The following is a 19,667-nucleotide window of genomic DNA, read 5'->3' as shown; positions in this document are numbered from 1 at the left end:
GAAAGAAGGGGCTTTATCATGCTTAATAAGAGCAATCTTTGGATTCAGTTGTTTGCACAATCAGCCAGCCTACTGTTTTCAGTGTATTTTTGGCACATGTAACTTGACAAGAGCATTTAAAAATGATCCTTAACAGGCCAAGTATTTCCTAAATTTATTATCTTCAATGCTTTGTGATAATCACATAGATAATTTTAATGGAAGATTAATGTAATAATCAAAAGATAAAAACGCCCTTTGGTCTGCCATTAGCTGGTTAATATGCTGTGGCTTAAAACTTGCACAATTTTATGCACTATAGAGTGTTTCACTTTCAATGCATTTTACAGCTTAAGGCATAAAAATATAGGGAGTTTTCATGGTCAATAAAGTCACAGCCTCCATCACTCGATCATGAGAAGAACCCAACCTGAAGAGACCAATGAGTCCTCTGAGATTCATCTCGAAGCCTGCAGAATTAGGGACCACACGTGGCTTAGCTCAACTCTATCTCAGGTTGGGTGGGGGTGGGGGAGTCTGGGACTGCTCAGCTGTGCGCTACCTCTGTGCACTCTGGAGCCTTGGGCCTCTATATTTTCATCTATAAAGTGGGGGTAATAGTGTCCACAGGCTTCCCAGGTGGCACAGTGGTAAAGAATCCACCTGCCAATGCAGGAGACACAAGAGACACAGGTTCGATCCCTGGGTCAGGATGATCCCCTGGAGTAGGAAATGGCAACCCACTCCAGTATTTTTGTTTGGGAAACCCCATGGACAGAGAAGCCTGGCGGGTTAGAGTGCATGAGGCTGCAAAGAGTCCGACACAACTGAGCTCACACACATACACAATAATGTCTACATGGGGCAGGGCAGTTGTGAGAATGAAATGAGATCATGTACATCAAAGGTCTTGTAGACAGTTGGTGCTCAATAAATGGGTCCCATGGGGAAAAAGACAATGAGATAAAAATAATTTGATGGCAAGTTGCCTATTTGTAATGGTCTGACATCAGCCTCTCATCCTTGTTTCCTCCTTTCAGTTTCAGTCTAAAGCTCTTGTTTTCTGTGAAACTCCTTAATTCTAGAACCACCACATACACTACTGGTGTCTATGACCAACTTGAGAAGAACCTCTGACGGAAGCATTTCCACCAAGTGGGGCCACAGTCACTGAGTATCGGTGCAAAGCCCCACGAAAACACTGGCAGTGGCAGATCAGGATAAGTATTTAAATTGCTTTAGAAATCGGAGATTGGAGATGTGAAATTTAATCTTCCATCAGGATCGCGACCATTAGCTTCTCTAAGTAAATCAGGCTGGGACTCTCCTGGAGACTCGAGCACGATGCAATATTTCTACAAGCATTTTCATATGAAAACAGACAATTTAGGGAAGGCGCTAGGCCTCGGGGATTTTGCAGAAAAGCATCTGCTTCCAGGGAGCATTTGGTCCTGGAAAATGATTTCTCTGCACTTGTTCTTCCGCAGTCTCGCACTGAAGTCATAAACCTGTGTTTCTGTCATCAATCTGCTGTTGTGAAAATTATTTTGATGTCAAATACAGGATTATAATTTTACTAGAATCCTTCTCAAGTCTTGAATATTTTAATGTTGGCTATAAAAAAAAAGGCCAGCCCTGACGGGGTAATGGGAGTATTTCTCTACCTGGCCCCTGAGTGTGGCATGAGCTCCCTGGGTGGCCTGGGGACGTGGGCAGGTAACTCTGAGATCACTGGTTTCAAGCACTCCAGGCAGGCACCGCCCGCTGGCTGTTCTGATGGGCTCTGACCTGGGGTAGTCTACAAATCCTCTGCTTTCCATCCAACTGGTTACAATACTCTTGTCTCGGCTCTAAATTCTCCTCCTGGCAGCTTTATCCTTTTAATTCTCATCTACCACTTTTGAAAATCTTTTGTAAACTCAAAATGTTTCTGTGAAACAATTCATTTCACCGAAATCTCCTGTTTAAATTCCTGAATGCCATGCACACCTGGGGCCTTAGGAGCACAGGTTCTAGAATCCCCCAAACCTGGGGTCAGGCTGCGGTTCTGCCAAGTCCCAATCCTGGCTGAGTGTTTTCCCCTGAGCCTCGGTTTTCATCTAGGGAATGGGAATGATTTTATATCACTACCTCACCGAGGTGTGAAGGCTCCTTGAGAGGGGACAGGTCAAGTGCCTGGCTCAGATCCTGCACTTTGGACCCTTCAGTAGATCTTAGTACTTGTACTACTATTATTAATACTTGATGATGTCTACTCTTAAAAGGAAAATGAATGATCACTTAGCTAGGTAGGCTCACCGCATCTCATTTAATATTCTCTCTAGCAGCCCTTTGGTGGGGTGGAGCAGGGTAGCTAACATGATCCCCATTTTACAGGAGGAGAAACAGAGGCCCAGAGAGGTGATATGACTGGCCAGAGTCACACACTGGAGGGGTGGGAGCCCCTCAGCGCAGAGCAGCTGACTTATGACGTGGCCCAGGCCTGGGTGCGCAACAGCCGGGCGACCTGTAGCCAGTGCAGCGTCTCTGCAGAACTGGCCCGGGAGCCTCATCAGTGCTGTGGGACGGGGGTGCGAGGGGGGGAGCGTGCAGCCCTGCACACCCCGGGCCTGGGCCAAGAAGGAACACTCACCTTGAGCACGATTTCATTGACGGTAGCGGCGTCAGATTCGAAGTAGAGGTGTTTATAGTCGTGATTGCTTAGATACGTGAGTTTAAATATTGCGTGACCTGCAGGGAGAGAGAAAAGGTGGAGTGAGGGGCTCTGGCAGATCACCTCGGGGGCGGCCCCCCAGATTCTCCTTTCATCGTCCAGTTCCTGGGACAGCAGGTGGAGGCTGCCCAGCAGCCACTCTTCCTGGAGCGGTTCACCTCGTCATCAGAGGCTGAGGGGTGGGGGGAGAGTCAGGTCCCGCTCCATGGCAGAGAGGGTGGGTGCAAGGTTCTATGGAACTACTCCAACACGATCATCATATGGAAATGGTGGTATTTTTTAAGGCAGAAGGCCAATTAACTCCAAATTATTCCTCTAAAAATAAAATAACTGTGCTTAAAGTCAAATAAATGAGCAACAGGAAGGGGAAAGGCCGATAGTAACGCGATTACGAGGGTCTCCAGGGCTGGCTCCTGAGGGCGGGGAGTCCGGGTCGTGTGACCCCTCCTGTGTGGAGGCTGCTCCCAAGGCCTCTGGTCATTTCCTGGGAGGATGGGTGGGCTGGGGGTAGAGGAGCACACAGAGAGGCTGCTCTGAAAGCTGCCGCCTCACACAGCAGACTGACCTTGGGAGGCCGGATCCTCTGAACACTCGAACCCCCAGAGATCTGAATTCTTCCACACCCCTTTCCTACCACCCTCAGGGTAACCCTGTCATTGCTGGGACTGCTTCCTGGTCTGGCCTCATCGCACTCCAACACCCTCTGGTGCCACAGACCAGCCCGGGGCACCGCACACACCCACCTGTCCACACCGGGGATGTCCTCGCTTGTTAACTTGTCTCTAAAAGACTTGCCCATGCTGGCCCTCCAGCTCAACCCGCACCTCCATGGGACACATTCCTAGACGTCTTCCCACACAGTGCTCGGCTGTCAGAGAAGCCCGCCTATGTGTCACACCACCTGCAGCCGTGTCCACACCCCCGTGGCTGTCCTTGGGGCCAGACGTGCCAATCAGATTCCCTCCTCCAGGCGCCTGCCTGTGTCAGCCCCACGTGACACTCTCCCTGGCCATCAGGGCACGCTGTCCTTGGGTTCTGGGAGACCCCTGTGGCCCTCCCAGAAAGTCCTCTTTCTCCTTGAGCTGTTCTGAAGTGGGTTTCCGCTTCTGGCAACCAAAGGAGCATTGCTCCAGAGAGATGTGCAGTCACAGCTCAGCAAACATTCCCAGACCAAGGGGCAGCTGGTGACACCTCGGTCCCAGAGGCCTCCTGCTAACCAGCCTCAGAAACAACGCTCCCCCCGTCTGCTCTGCAGACTTTGGTGCTCCTGAGACTAAGATTCAGCATATCCTATTAGGCGTTCTCATCCGTTGTCCTTTTAATTGAAGCAGTGGCTGGTCATAGTTATTAATTAATAATATATCACCCATATTACTGTAAGTTCACCTCTTTCCCGGAGAAACCTTCTTGGAAACTTTATTTACAGTAGCTAATTCTTCAGATCTCCCCAAATAAACTGATATATGCTGAATGTCTGGGGCCAGAAAAGTGAAAGTGCCGGTATTTTATCCTGGAAACATCACGGTGATATACTCACCATGACTATAAATTCAATATTGAAAAACCTAGCTAATAATTTCTGAAAAACCTCGCTTTCGGTCACTTGACAAATGTAGCCTGGTTCTCAATCGTGGTACTGAAATGTTAGAATTCTTAGCTGAAAGTTCATCATTTTGTGAATGTATAAATTACCTGTTTCTGAGAAGTGGATCTCATGTTAAGAGGGTGTATCTGTATGTCAGGGTGCGCGCGTGTGTATTCCTGATCTCACAGGATTCAGCTCGGAACCATCTGAGTCTTGGTGGTGATACGGCCATGTTAGAACAATGCGGATCTCTCTGATGGCCATGCTGTGACCGAGCAGAGATGTCTATGAAGGTCACAGGGCTGTGAAGGACAAACAGAGACGCCCCCTCCAGGAGGCCTTGCTGCTGACACCTGGCCATGACAGACACAGACTCCAGCGCCTGGGGCTGCAAAGAACCAGAAGGTCTTAGGGAGACCCGTGGACCCGGAGCTTCGGGGTTCACTGACCACTCTGATAAGTGATCTCACGGACTGTCTATCCCACCTGCTCCCACTCGTCACTGACAAAACAAAACCAACACCTCCAGTCACTAGAGCGTGTTTTGCCTGAACAACTGAGACACCATTAAAAACCTGTCTGGCAGGCGCTCTTCAGGAAGAGCCAGACCCACACACGGCACATGTGACACGCGGTCTGCAGGGACCTCGGGCCTCTGATGGAAGCCTCCACACTGTCCCCTGGGATCATATGGGCTCACGGAAAGAGGCCTGTGGTTCACCTACACACCAGTCACAGGGCAAAAGCAAACTATCGTCCCATGGCAAGTCTCTGGGACGGGAGCATATTTGGGTCAGGAGGCTACAAACGTGCTGAGATCGGAGGCTGTGAGCATCCCTTGTCTGTCCCCAGTGCTCTTTCCAGACCCCCAAGGAAGAGGGAAGCAAGCGGGAGTGATGAAGAGTGCACCCCACGTGGCTGAAGCCTCGGACTTTCCAGGAAAACATTCCCATCACCGAGGGAGGAGGATACAGAGAACGCTATCTGGGGAGCCCGCATCAGAATTCAAGTCGGCCCTCAAGGGACTCTTATAGAGCCAACAACTGCGTTAGGAGGTTGGGGGACATCCCCGCTGACAGCCCCTTCCTGCTCAGTGGGAGGACTCGGGGCGCGGCGAGCTCGAGTTAACCTGGAATCACGCTGTCAGCCCTGTTGGAGCCCTGGAGCATGTGGTCGAGGCGTTCCATGAGAGTTTTCACTCTGCGGCTCTTCCCCTTGCTCCAGGGATCCCTGTGCTGCTGGGTGGCCAGAAGGGCAGGTTGACTCACTCAGATCCTGCCAGGAGCGCAGGCGAATGCCCGGGCCAGAGGGATGGACATCAGGAACACTGAGAGACAAGGACGATGAGCAGGATTAGGAAGGGGATCACAGGGAGATGGCAGGGAGACCCCAGGGGAGCAGGCTGGCCTGGAGGCAGAAGGGCCATCAGAGGCAGTTTCCTACAGAAGCTGACGCCTGTCTGAGTCGTCCTAGAGGAGGAAGGGGGGTCAGCTGGGTAGAGGTGGAGTGGAGAAGGATTTAACAGGGTAAGGACAGAGCAACCTACAGGACAAAAGGCAGCAGGCCTTCCAGATGGCGCTCCGAGCAGTGGACAGGCAGGAGGTGATGGGACACAGGGCAGACTGAAGGGCTGCGGAGGGAGCCACTAGTGGGCTCTAAGTTGGGCAGTAAATGGTCAAATTGTGCTTTGGGGCATTCACCCTGACTCCCCAGGGCCTAGAGGCTGGGGGACCAACTGCCACAGTCCTCTAGGTAGGAGCATACTCACTCGGTTTTGAGCTGGACGGGGGCAAAAAGCATGCCGAGAAAGGGATCAACTTGAGAACCGTAGAGAAGGAACTGTGGCAGGACTTGGAAATGCTTTTACAATAGAATAGTTAACAAGCAGAATTCACACTTGTATAATTTCACCCAATCCAAAGCCCACAGATTAAAGTGAAACAAGTTAACTGACCTAGTTCTGGAAATGAATCTATCAGTAACCATGAGCAGTTTATGCTGCGTGGTAAATTTCCACCAGTGCTGTCTGGGTAGATGGAATCACTGGCATTTCAACACCGACTGAACAGAACAGAGACACAAAGTGACAGAAGTCTGTTACCAAACCCTCCTCAGCCTCGGGCGGCTCGAGGCTCACCTCAGGTAAATGGGCAAGAGGGCTCAAGTGCCCTCCTCGGCTGCAGCCTTCCATGTCCTGGGATGTGACAGGGAACAAGAGGCGGGCAGGTTACTCTTGGAAACTCAACGAAAATGAGCAGCTCTCACAGGCAAGGAATGAGCCATAGGGGCAAACTGTACACACGCCAGCTGAGGAAGAATGATGGTGTTACACGGTTATTTCCTTTACTGTGGTTTGCAGATACTGCATTTTTTTTTTTTTTTAAACAAATTGAAGGTTTGTGGCAACCGAGCACTGTCATGATGGTGAGCATTTTTCAACAATAAAGTATCTTAAAATTAAGGTATATAAATTATTTTCTTAGACATAATGTTACTATTGCACACTTAACAGACTACATATAGTGTAGATATAACTTTTATATGCATTGGGGAACCCCCCAAAATGTGCGTGACTTGCTTTTGACTTGCTTTACTATGGTTGGCCTGGAACCCAATTTGCAACGCCTCTGAGGCATGCCTGGGTATCAGTAATGCCGTAAAAGAGAACACAAAGCCTGATATTCAATTAGTCCAAAAGATTTTGCTTGGGTTGTTAAATTGTTTGGAAATTAAAGCATAACAAAAGCCTGGGATGCAGAGGGGGAAAATGTGAGCGCTGGGCAGAGACTTGGGAAGAAACCCAGGTGTGCTGAGTTCCAGTGCTGAGACCGCGGGAGGCACTGCCCCCAGAGCCCAGGTCTGCCTGGGAGGAGCACCCGTGACACCTCACATGGTGCTCAGATGCAGTGGGCGCTCAAGGCGGGTAGTGACCATCATTGTTACAACTGTGATGGAACTGGTATTTGAAGCTAAAATCCTCATTATTTTGAAGATCTGGTTTTTAATTGGGCCTTCTTTGAGCAGACTTGCTTTCAGAGCTGTAGGAATAAAAATGCAATATAATGGAATATAAAATGAAGTATCCAATCCCTGGCCGCATATCCAGATTTGCTCAGGGCACTGAAACTATATGTCTGCTTCTGAATATTGAAATGAAAGTCTGGATATGTGAAAATGTATTTACATTTACGTATTTTTTTTTTTCCCAAAGGAAAACAGAGAAGATGGAACGTAACACTGAACAGAAACTAATTAGCAGCACAGATGTCAGAAACCAAGATCTTTGAGCTTTTGTGCTGTAATTTATCATCGGCATTATGAGTTTTAACTTAAACAAAAGGCTGTGTTGAAAAACAGGTTCTTCTGGTCAATGGAGGGGAGTGGCCATTCAGAAAAAGCTGCTGTTGTCACAGATGGGACAGCTGAAGCAGAGGGCCAGCAGTTTACACACTCCTGCTCAAAGAAGGGCCCCAGATCTCCACTGCCAAGGGACCTGAGATTGTGGTTTGAGAGGAGGCTCCCTTCTAAACGACCTGTGGGCACTGACTGTGGCCGTCAATGACGGGTCAGAGTGGGACTTCTAAATCGAGTCGGCAGCCCACCTGTGTCCAAAACCCTCCAGGGGCCATCGCTTGCCAGGAAAGCCAAAAGTAAATTTGAATTTTTTTTCTTTTTAAATTAAAAAATATAAAATATATTTTAAAATCATGAGACGTTGAGAAGACAGAGGAAAAACTTCCACCCTTGACCTCCATAATACAAACACCGGCACAGTGACAGGCAAGATCTCTTTTCCAATCATCCTCATGTCTGTTTCTACACAATTGTAGTCAGACGGTATACCAGAATTGGGGGATAATTTCTGCTGTTAACATTTTATGATAGCCTTTTCCTTGTTGACATCATCTCCACAACCATATGTTTCAGTGGCTGCCTTTTATTCCATTAAGTAGGTATGTGCCATGGCTCATGCTACCATCTTTGTGCTGGGCATTTAAGTTACTTACAATATTGACAGTATTATAGGTAAGGCTATGAAGGACATCTCTGCCCTCCTGGATTGTTTCTGAATTCCTTTACATCAGACACAGATACTTTTAAGAAGTGGGCTTTCAGGGTCTGACCTTTTCTGGTCCCTCAGGCCTAGAAGTGGGTGGAAAGCTCTCATTGGATTTTTTGAGGGAAACGGATGGCCTGGGATGCTTTGGTCTCTGGGCTGAAAACCCTCCACTGCAAGTAGCATGCCCAGCTGCCCATACGAGCTTCAGTTCAGTTTAATTGAACCCACAAGGGTGGTGCTCCTTTCCGAGCCCCCTATAGTGGCAGAGGCCCCAGTAACTGGAATGAGCTCCTTGACCTCTGGAGCAGGACAGAGTGATCCACTTACACTTTTGCCTGAGTTATTCACCGCCCCCCCCACCCCTTTGGCTCGCTCCTGTAAACATAATTAAAGCTGATTATAAAAACTCCCATGGCAATGATATTTCCCTCCTTCCTCTAATTTACTGAAAACACTCTTGCTAAGGTCACTACGACCTCTATGAGAGATCCAGTTGATAATTCTTGGCTTCTATTTTGCTTGGCTCCTCAACTGTATCTGATACTTCTCTTGAAGTCCTCTCTTCCCATGAAGCCACAGTCAATTGATTCTTCAGCTGACTTCTCCAGTCAACCCGTTTCTTATATTCCTTTGTGGCCATCTTGTCCTTCCTCTCTCTCTTAAATGATGGTCTTCCCCAGTGTCCTGTCCTTGACTCTCATCACTTCTAATTCCATTTCTCCTGTCAGGTTTGCTCATCGGGTTTTAATTACTACCCAGATGTTGATGGTGCTTTCCAGGTGCTGTTAGTGGTAAAGAACCTGCCTGCCAATACAGGATACATAAGAGATGTGGGTTCGATCCTTGGGTCGGAAAGATCCCCTGGAGGAGGGCATGGCAATCCATTTTAGTATTCTTGCCTGGAGAATCCCATGCACAGAGGAGCCTGGTGGGCTACAACTCTCCAGTGTTTCTTTTCCTACTGTATTCAGAATAAAGTCCAAGCTTCTTAGATGATTTTTGAGACCCTAGATTCAGTTCAGTTCAGTCACTCAGTCATGTCCGACTCTTCGCGACCCCATGAATCGCAGCACGCCGGGCCTCCCTGTCCATCACCAACTTCCAGAGTCTACCCAAACCCACGTCCATCGAGTCGGTGATGCCATCCAGCCATCTCATCCTCTGTCGTCCCCCTCTCCTCCTGCCCCCAATCCTTTCCAGCATTGGGTCTTTTCCAATGAGTCAACTCTTCGCATGAGGTGGCCAAAGTATTGGAGTTTCAGCTTTAGCATCAGTCCATCCAATGAACACCCAGGACTGATCTCCTTTAGGATGGACTGGTTGGATCTCCTTGCAGTCCAAGGGACTCTCAAGAGTCTTCTCCAACACCACACTTCAAAAGCATCAATTCTTCGGTGCTTAGCTTTCTTCACAGTCCAACTCTCACATCCATACATGACTACTGGAAAAACAATAGTCTTGACTAGACGGACCTTTGTTGGCAAAGTAATGTCTCTGTTTTTGAATATGCTATCTAGGTTGGTCATAACTTTCCTTCCAAGGAGTAAGCGTCTTTTAATTTCATGGCTGCAGTTACCATCTGCAGTGATTCTGGAGCCCCCCAAAATAAAGTCTGACACTATTTCCACTGTTTCCCCATCTATTTCTCATGAAGTGATGGGACCAGATGCCATGATCTTCGTTTTCTGAATGTTGAGCTTTAAGCCAATTTTTTCATTCTCCTCCTTCACTTTCATCAAGAGGCTTTTTAATTCCTCTTCACTGTCTGCCATAAAGGTGGTGTCATATCCTGCATATCTGAGGTTATTGATATTTCTCCTGGCAATCTTGATTCCAGCTTGTGCTTCTTCCAGTCCAGCGTTTCTCATGATGTACTCTGCATATAAGTTAAATAAGCAGGGTGACAACATACAGCCTTGAGATACTCCTTTTCCTATTTGGAACCAGTCTGTTGTTCCATGTCCAGTTCTAACTGTTGTTTCCTGACTTGCATACAGGTTTCTCAGAGACAGGTCAGATGGTCTGGTATTCCCAACTCTTTCAGAATTCTCCACAGTTTCTTGTGATCCACACAGTCAAAGGCTTTGGCACAGTCAATAAAAGAAATAGATATTTTTCTGGAACTCTCTCGCTTTTTCCATGATCCAGTGGATGTTGGCAATTTGATCTCTGGTTCCTCTGCCTTTTCTAAAACCAGCTTGAACATCTGGAAGTTCATGGTTCACGTATTGCCAAAGCCTGGCTTGGAGAATTTTGAGCATTACTTTATTGGCAGGTGAGATGAGTGCAATTGTGCGGTAGTTTGAGCATTCTTTGCATTGCCTTTCTCTGGGATTGGAGTGAAAACTGATCTTTTCCAGTCCTGTGGCCACTGCTGAGTTTTCCAAATTTGCTGGCATATTGAGTGCAGCACTTTCACAGCATCATCTTTCTGCTCCAAATGATACAGCTCCATTTGAAATAGCTCCAGGAATTCCATCACCTCCACTACCTTTGTTCATAGTGATGCTTTCTAAGGCCCACTTGACTCCACATTCCAGGATGTCTGGCTCTAGGTGAGTGATCACACCATCGTGATTATCTGGGTTGTGAAGATCTTTTTTGTACAGTTCTTCTGTGTATTCTTGCCACCTCTTCTTAATATCTTCTGCTTCTGTTAGGTCCCTACCATTTCCGTCCTTTATTGAGCCCATCTTTGCATGAAATGTTCCCTTGGTATCTCTAATTTTCTTGAAGAGAGCTCTAATCTTTCTCATTCTGTTGTTTTCCTCTATTTCTTTGCATTGATTGCTGAGGAAGGCTTTTTTTTCTCTCTCCTTGCTATTCTTTGGAACTCTGCATTCAGATGGGAATATTTTTCCTTTTCTCCTTTGTTTTTCCCTTCTCTTCTTTTCACAGCTATTTGTAAGGCCTCCTCAGACAGCCATTTTGCTTTTTTGCATTTCTTTTCCATGGGGATGGTCTTAATCCCTGTCTCCTGTACAATGTCACGAACCTCTGTCCATAGTTCATCAGGCACTCTATCAGATCTAGTCCCTTATATCTATTTAACCCTAGATTAGCAGTTGTCAAACATTTTGGCTTCAAATCCCCTTACACTCTTAAAGGGGTTGCAAAGAGTCGGACATGACTGAAGTGACTTAGCAGGGTCAGATGTTGATGATCCCACAGCAGGTGTCTGGCTGAGACCTTTCTTCAGACTTTCAGAGCCAACTGTATCCACCATCCTCTATGGCCTGCAGTGGTGCACATCCAGAACTGAAGTCTATGTTTCCCCTTAAATCAAAAGCTCTGGGGATTTCTATGATGGTCAGTGGTTAACCTGTCTTCCAATACAGGGGACGGGGGTTCCATCTCTGGTCAGGGAACTAAGATCACACCTACCCCGCGACAACTAGGCCTGCATGCCACAACTAAGACCTGACGCGGCAAAAAATAAGTGTTCAAAGCTCTGTTAGTGCACCTGGAGGGCTCACCAAGTCCCAAGCATTTGGTCCCCTAAATAGTTTTCATACATTTATCTTCCATCCCTTCTCATCCTGTGACCACCGCCCTCCACCCAGTCCTGACCATCTGGTGCTGCTTCTTGGTCTTCCTTCTTTAGGTCACGTCCTCTTCAGACCCAAAGGTCTACCTAGAGGAGTCGTCCTTTTATAACACACATCTGGTCCTATTACTCCCCGACGTAAAACTCTACAGTGTTTCTTTCCCTATTGTCTTCAGAATAAAGTCCAAACTTCTTAGATGATTTTCGAGACCCTAGATTGGCAGTTGTCAAACATTTTGGCTCCAAATCCCCTTACACGCAAACATTACTGAGGAGCCCTAAAAGCTTTTGTTTATGTGGATTATATCTATTATTATTATATTAGAAATTCAAACTGAGAAATTTAAAAACTATTAATCCATTAAAAAATAATAAACTTATTGCAAGTTAACACAATGTATTTTTTAATGGTGAAACCCTTATATTCCCTCAAACAACAAAGCTTTAATGAAAAACCTGGCATTACTGTATAGTTTTGAAAATTATAAAATATCAATATTTGGTTTGACAGAGTATAGCTATATTATATTCTGTTTTTGCATTTGATTTGTTGTGACTGCTTAGGTTGAAGCATATGAGAAAAAGTCAGCCTCACATAGATATGTTTTTGAAAAAAGTATTTTTAATATTATCTGCAAATATTCTTTGATATTATACAAAACTTGATAAATGATATCTCCTTAAAGATTAGCTGCAACGTGGAATCTAAAACCATATGAATAAACTTTTTGTATTGTTACACTTAAATTCATTGGTCTGTCTTGCACTTTGCATGACTCTTTTAAAGAAAAATATTAATTTGTGTGGCTGCATCAAGTCTTTGTTGTGGCGTTTGGAACCTTAACTGCAGTATGTGAACTCTTAGTTGTGCTATGTAGGATCTAGTTCTTTGACTAGGGATTGAACCTGGGCCCCCTGCATTGGGAGCGTGGAGTTTTAGCCACTGGACCATCAGTTCAGTTCAGTTCAGTTGCTCAGTCGTGTCCAACTCTGCTACCCCATGAATCACAGCACACCAGGCCTCCCTGTCCATCACCAACTCCCGGAGTTCACTCACACTCACCTCCATCAAGTCAGTGATGCCATCCAGCTGTCTCATCCTCTGTCGTCCCCTTCTCCTCCTGCCCCCAATCCCTCCCAGCATCAGAGTCTTTTCTAACGAGTCAACTCTTCACATGAGGTGGCCAAAGTACTGGAGTTTCAGCTTTAGTATCATTCCTTCCAAAGTAATCCCAGGGCTGATCTCCTTCAGAATGGCCTGGCTGGATCTCCTTGCAGTCCAACAGAGAAGCCCCTAAATGACGTTTTTACTCTTGGATGGTTTTGTAACAACATGCAGTAGTCTAGAAAATACACAGGTCTTCCATATGTTGACACATTATACAATATAAAAAAATCTCAATATTCATTAACTATCGCCACTGATCTCTTCAGAAAAGTAATGAGAAGTGAAGTCCACAGTGATGGATACAAATTTTCTGAGACTCTAATTTTCATCCAAAAGCCTGAATTTCATCCCTGGCATCAAATACTAACTTACTTTCTGTGAAATGGCAGGAGTACTTCATTTTCAAGAAAATGTATGCTAAATAGTTAGGCTTGAATAACTATAGTTTGTCAGTTGCTCTTTCAAGTATAAACTGAGTTCCATGAAATGAATGGTTAGTTCAGCTTGCAACTCACACAATTTCACAAGTCCTTCTCCTTGAGACAGGTCTTCTACCCTCCTATGCAGCAGATGTATGTCAGCAAAAGAATTAAACAATATTTATGGGGTCTTTTGATGCTTTGATTCATGTGTCAGTTGTTCTAACAAAATATAATATGGCATTTCAGTAACCAAGTATTGGTTGAGTTTCATTCTTTAGCATTAAAGAGGCAGACAAGCAAGAAACAAATTCTGTATCTGAAAATTCTGTCCTCAGTTTGTAGCAAGTTTGAGTTTGCAGGTTCTCTTGGGAGGGTTAAATTAGATAAAAGCTATCCAACCCGTGCAGCAGACAGCTTGAGTGACCTTTATGCAAAAAACATACCTTTTCCACCTTAAGCATAAAAACTCCATACTACAAAATTTCCTCCCATGTTCGAGTATGAAAGTGAAAGTGTTAGTCACTCAATCGTGTCCGACTCTTTATGACCCCATGGACTAGTGCCTGCCAGGCTCCTCTATCCATGGAATTCCCCAGGCAAGAATACTGAAGTGGGTTCTTCTTGACCCAGGGATTGAACCCTGGTCTCCTACATTGTAGGCAGGAGACTCTACCATCTGAGCCAGCAGGAAAGCCCTGTATTAGAGTATAAGGAAAATAAATACTGTGTTACCATGTTCATCTTTATAAGTATTGAATATCATGATTTCCTCAGGGCTACATCTCACTGCAAAATAGTTAAGATATTGCCATACTACTGTGCTTATTGTTTTTGGACTGCTTTTTAACATTTTTTGTTTTGTTTCATTTTTGGTCAGCTCTTGTCAGTTTTCACTTTCCACTGTCTTTATTATTAAGTTCTATAATTCTTTCTCGCCCTTATATTTTTTTGCATTTAATATCCTCTAGGAGGAGAAACCAGATAACGAAGCATAGTTAAAATCTGTTAAGAAATAAATAGCTAGTGGGAATTTGCTGTATGACACAGGGAGCTCAAATCCAGTGCTCTGCCACAACCTAAAGGGGTGGGATGGGCGAGAGGTGGGAGGGAGGTTCAAGAGGGAGGGGATATACGCATACCTATGGCTGATTCATGTTGATGTATGGCAGAAACCAGCACAGTACTGTAATTATCCTCCAATTAAAAATAAAATAAAACCCGAAGTCCTCAAAATAGTCAATAAATTTATCAATAGAGAGTATTTTGCAAGAAAAAAAAAGAAAGACTTTATGAGCTGGGGGCCTAGGGATACTCTTCCATCTAAAAAGCACAGAGGTTTAAGTGCCCTGGCTTTGGTTGAGTGCACAGGGAAGAGAATAAGTCTCTGTCACCACTCATACGTAACTTCAGACAAGCTACATAACTTCTCTGAGTCCTAGTTTCCTCACTTATAAAATGGGAATAATGTCTGTCTCACAGAGTTGTTACTAAGATTAAGCAATCCTAGGATAAAATCAACTGAGATTTCTATAACACATGTACATACACCTCAGAGAGTTGTTGCAAGAACTAAGCAGTGCATATAAAGCACTTGGGACACTGCCTGACACTTGGTAGATTCTCTGTCTTTTCACTCTCACTCACCAAGATAAACTTTTCCTAAAGTAAACACTTTAGGCTTTGTGGGCCAACAGACAAAGTATGGCTCTTTAACAGACACTTTTATAACAAGAGAAAAATTCTACATTTTTAAATTAAAAAAATTCAAAATGTAACAATCAAATGTATCTTCTGAGGGGGTACTACAAGCTGTTCCTGAGGACAGAATTTTTTTTTTTTTGATGGGAGATGATGTTTCGCTTAAAAAATGGAATTCAAAACTAGTGTTCCATATCATCAAATCAATTGCAAATATTCACACGTTAAAAACTATTCTTAGTGCATGGTGCTAAGTCACTTCAGTCGTGTCCGACTCTGTGCGACACCACAGACGGCAGCCCACCAGGCTCCCCCGTCCCTGGGATTCTCCAGGCGAGAACACTGGAGTGGGTTGCCATTTCCTTCTCCAATGCATGAAAGTGAAAAGTGAAAGCGAAGTCGCTCAGTCGTGTCTGACTCTTAGCGACCCCATGGACTGCCGCCTACTAGGCTCCTCCATCCATGGGATTTTCCAGGCAAGAGTACTGGAGTGGGGTGCCATTGCCTTCTCCAATTCTTAGTGCATAGGCCATACAAAAATAGGCGGTGGGCTGGATTTAGCCTGTGGGCCAGAGTTTGTCAATCTCTGTTCAAAGAGGTCTGGCTTATTTCCTTTTTCTTTGTTCATTCTGTATAGTTGCTAATGGTGACATTTTGTGTACTCTTGATTTCTTTGTGTAGATCTGGGTTTGTATCTGGCAATTTTCTCCCCCCTCTAGCCTTCCATGTTTCTTATAGTGAAGGTTTAATGGCACAAATTCTTTCATTTTTTTAATGTCTGGAAATGTCTTCACTTTCATTTCTGAAGGATTTTTTCACTGAATATAGAAATCTTGGTTGACAAGATTTTCTTTTAGCAAGCAATGTCATTCCATCATCTGGACTGCATTATTTCTGGTGGGAAATTATTCTTATCTTGGTCTCTCTGGTTGCTTATTAAGTTTTCTCTTTATCACTGGTTTTCTGCAATTTGATTATGATGTGCCTTGATGTGGTTTTCTCTATATTTATCCTATTTGGCCATCTTTGGACTTCTAAGGTTGGTGGACTGGTATTTTTAAACAAATCTGGAACAGTTTTCCCTACCATCCCTGAGAGTCATAACATAACACATGTATGTTAGAACATTTGCTATTATTCCACAGCCTTTGTTCTTTTCATCCATTTCTTCTCTGTGCTTCACTTTGAATATTTTCTGTTGTCCTTTAAAGTTCACTGATTGCAATAGGCAGATTCTGAAATGACTTTCAAGGATCCCACCTCTTGCTTTGCATGGCCTTGTGTAACCTCCTTGTCTTGTTTTGGGCTAGACCTAGTGACTTACTTCCAATGAATAAAGTATAGCAAAAGCGCTGGGCTGTATTTCTGAGATTAGGTTATAAAACACTGTGACTTCTTTCTTCCTAGTACATTCCTGCTTCTGGTTATTTGGATGAAGCCAGATGCCATTTTGAGAGCCTCCCTGTGGAGAGGCCCATGTGGTAAGGAACTGAAGTGAACAAAGAAATGAACTCTGCCAGTAACTACTCAGTGAGCCTGGAAGCACACCCTGCCCCTACTGAACCCCGAGGTGACTGCGGCCAGAGGAGAGGCCCTGTGCGAGAGGACCCAGCTAAGCTGTGCTGGATTCCCGACCCATGAAACTGCAAGACAGTAAGTGTTACTGTTGTTTTAAGCCACTGAGTTTCGAGACAATTTGTTATGTGGCAACAGATAACCAACATTCTGACCTTTTCTCTTAATCTTCCTGATGTGCTCCCACAGTCAGTGTTTTGATTCAGGTATTGTATTCCTCAGCTCTAGAATTTTCATTTGGTTCTTTTTAAAGGTTCCATTTCTCTTCTTTTTGAGCTGTTTTCCTTTAAGTCTTTGAACATACTTATAATAATAAGAATTCTTAAGTACTTACTTGCCAATTCTGTTCTCTCTCCACTCCTGACTCTGCTTCTATTGATTGATTTTTCTCCTGGTTATGGGACAATTTCCCTGCTTCTTTGCACGCCATGTGATTTCTGACTGAAAGCTGGGTATTCTGAACACTATGCTCTGTGTGATGCCTGCCTCTTGTCACCATCTTTTGAGACTGTTGGGCTTTGTTCTGGCAGTCAGTTAATTTACATGTGGATCAGTTTGATCCTTTCAAGTCTCCTTTTAAAACTTTCTTAAGAATTAAAGCAGTCTTTAATCTAGGGCTAGTTTAGCCTTACTCCTAAGATATGGCCTTTCCAGAGTCATGACGAAATGTCCTGGATGCTTCAATGACTGGGGAGCTATAAACTTGAGTTTTGGCCAGAATGTTAGTTTCTAGCTCCCAGCAGTTGTTTTTTGACCAGATTCGTGAGATCCACCACAGACACACAGAGCTTAGTATACAACAGAAGAGTAAAGGGCTTTACAGGGCTTCTTCCTAGAGCTCTCTCGGTATAGCTCCCTCCCCTTCGTACTTGGTGGCAGCAGCGGTTTAGTGGCTAAGTCGTGTCCGACTCTTGTGAGTCCATGGACTGTAGCCTGCCAGGTTCCTCTGGGATACTCCAGGCAATCTCCATACTCAATTTTGCTAATTTTAGTTCTCCTAACTCTGATCTGTGTCTCTTAGCTCAGTGAGACTGCTCTCCTCTCCTTGGAAAACCCTGGAAGAAAGCTGAGGTGATCGTAGGTCTCACCTCATTTGTTTCACTTCTCCCGGGGTTCACAGTCCTGTACTGCTTGTTTTCCAAAGTCTGAGAACAGTTTCTTACATTCTGTGCAGTTTTCCAGTCATTTATGATAGAAGGGCTAATCTGGTTACAGTTACCCTGTCCTGGAAGTTGCCTATGGGAGTCTTGTAAGCAATACATATGTTGATTTTAATGAAAGAATGCCTAACTTTTTCCACATCTACAGGAATAACTTAAAACCTAAGCACTCCATTTATTTATTATGAAAGCACAGTTTGGAGCTTGGCAGGAGGCAAGGGAAACAGATTTTTCCAATCATTTATCCAGCTGAGAAATCTTTCCCACAGATTTCTTTGGTAGAAAACAATCTCTCCCCTTACCTTCTTCTCAATTAGGATCTCTTCTAGTGTTACAATCAAAAAAAAACTTGAGGAAATGATAATTAAAATCAAGGAGAATGTAAATGCATGCAAACCTTCCATTATACTTATATAACTCTTTAAAAAAAATTATAGGTTCATAAGGCCCAAGTCAACAATTAAGTGAAAATTTAATAGCAAAAAGGAGGCTTCTCCCAGGAGGAAAAAAAAGGTGATACCTCCAAATGTCTTTTACTCTGATACCAATATTCCAATCATCACAAGGAAATTCTTGTTTATTAGTAAGTCCTAGGGAAAGATGAAGAAAGTTTACAGAGAGTGTAAGAAAACCCACTGAGTATCTCAGTACCAGTCAATTTTCTTCACAAACACAGACATTCTTGTATGTTACAAACTTAGCAGACGTGCCCCCAGCAGCTCCTCATGAGCAACTGTAGTACCTGGTAATGGATATGAGAGGTTTACTGTTCTTATCATCTGTCTAGGGCTCAGAGCAGAATCACCTGCCTCTAAATTCAGGAGTGCTGACCCTTCGAGAGGCCCCACACTGTACTAAATACCTCTTTTCCAGGAACAACAGAGATAAGCACACTAGTCTTGACTACCATATGCTGAGGGTATGCAGAAGAGCAGGTTAAGAACAAGGTGCTTAACATGACTGGGTTTGCCCTGTCATTGCAGCTTTTGAGAAGTTCTCCACTGTGGCTCCGTATGTCTTTGTTGAAGAGCCTCACCTGCTCTTGGCCAATTCCAAATTCAAGAAGCAACTTTTTAATGTTCAGTGTGGCCAGGCAGAGTTAGAGGAAGAGCTACTGACTGCTAACTCCTGGAAAGAAGCTGCTGGACTGCTGGAGGATGCAGCTGGGAACATAAACAGGCATGCTCAGTACAAATGTCAGGTTCCGGTTAATGATGACTGGGCCAGTCAACAGGGCACATGCTGGGTTGGCTCCCACAGGCTGCGTTCTCAGGGATCTGGCCAATGTTATCCACCCCCAGCAACTGTTCCCTAAAACACAGTGATGGCCTACTTAACAGCAGACCACAGCTGGAGGGTACTGGAAACCAAACTGGGTCAGAGAACCTAAGAATGCAGCCTGGCATTCGATGATGCAAGCTGGGCCCACGCTTAACAGTGTTTCTCCACCTTTATCCTATGGCACACTCCAGGCCTTTCCTTACCACACACTTGCAAAGACTGAGGTGGTCCCCCCCGATTGCCTAAAACCCATTTCCCCGGCAGCTCCCTTGTTTTGGAAGAAGATGATAAATAAATCAAAATGCACTAAGCAGCACTTCCACAGGCACTCGCCTCCTTCACTGAACGTGCACCTCATCAATCACACTATTGTCTGCTTGAAAGGCGAGCCTTGTAAATGTCATATCCACTCAGGCCCAAGGAGAGGCGCATCCAAATGCAGCAAGGAGTTTTAATTGGATAGTGTAATTAAACTAAAA

The 19,667-nt window shown here is 44.9% G+C and overlaps 1 protein-coding gene across 35 annotated transcripts in view; it reads right to left on the bottom strand.

Annotated features, from left to right (window-relative positions):
* Window positions 1-19,667, bottom strand: part of MAPKAP1 (MAPK associated protein 1) — a 233,864-nt gene that overhangs the window by 2,538 nt on the left and 211,659 nt on the right. For all 35 annotated transcript variants that reach the window (XM_086325179.1, XM_086325173.1, XM_086325189.1 and 32 more), the window contains one exon: window positions 2,612-2,709. In XM_086325179.1, the coding sequence (XP_086181305.1) occupies window positions 2,612-2,709 (98 nt within the window). The remainder of the gene's footprint in view (window positions 1-2,611; window positions 2,710-19,667) is intronic.

This window comes from Bos grunniens, chromosome 11 (assembly GCF_055505025.1).
Source record: "Bos grunniens cultivar Pamir isolate PY7600 chromosome 11, Bosgru_T2T1.0, whole genome shotgun sequence".
NCBI lineage: Eukaryota > Metazoa > Chordata > Mammalia > Artiodactyla > Bovidae > Bos > Bos grunniens.
Note: the sequence above shows the minus strand (reverse complement) of the source record. Positions and strands in the feature narration are given on the sequence as shown.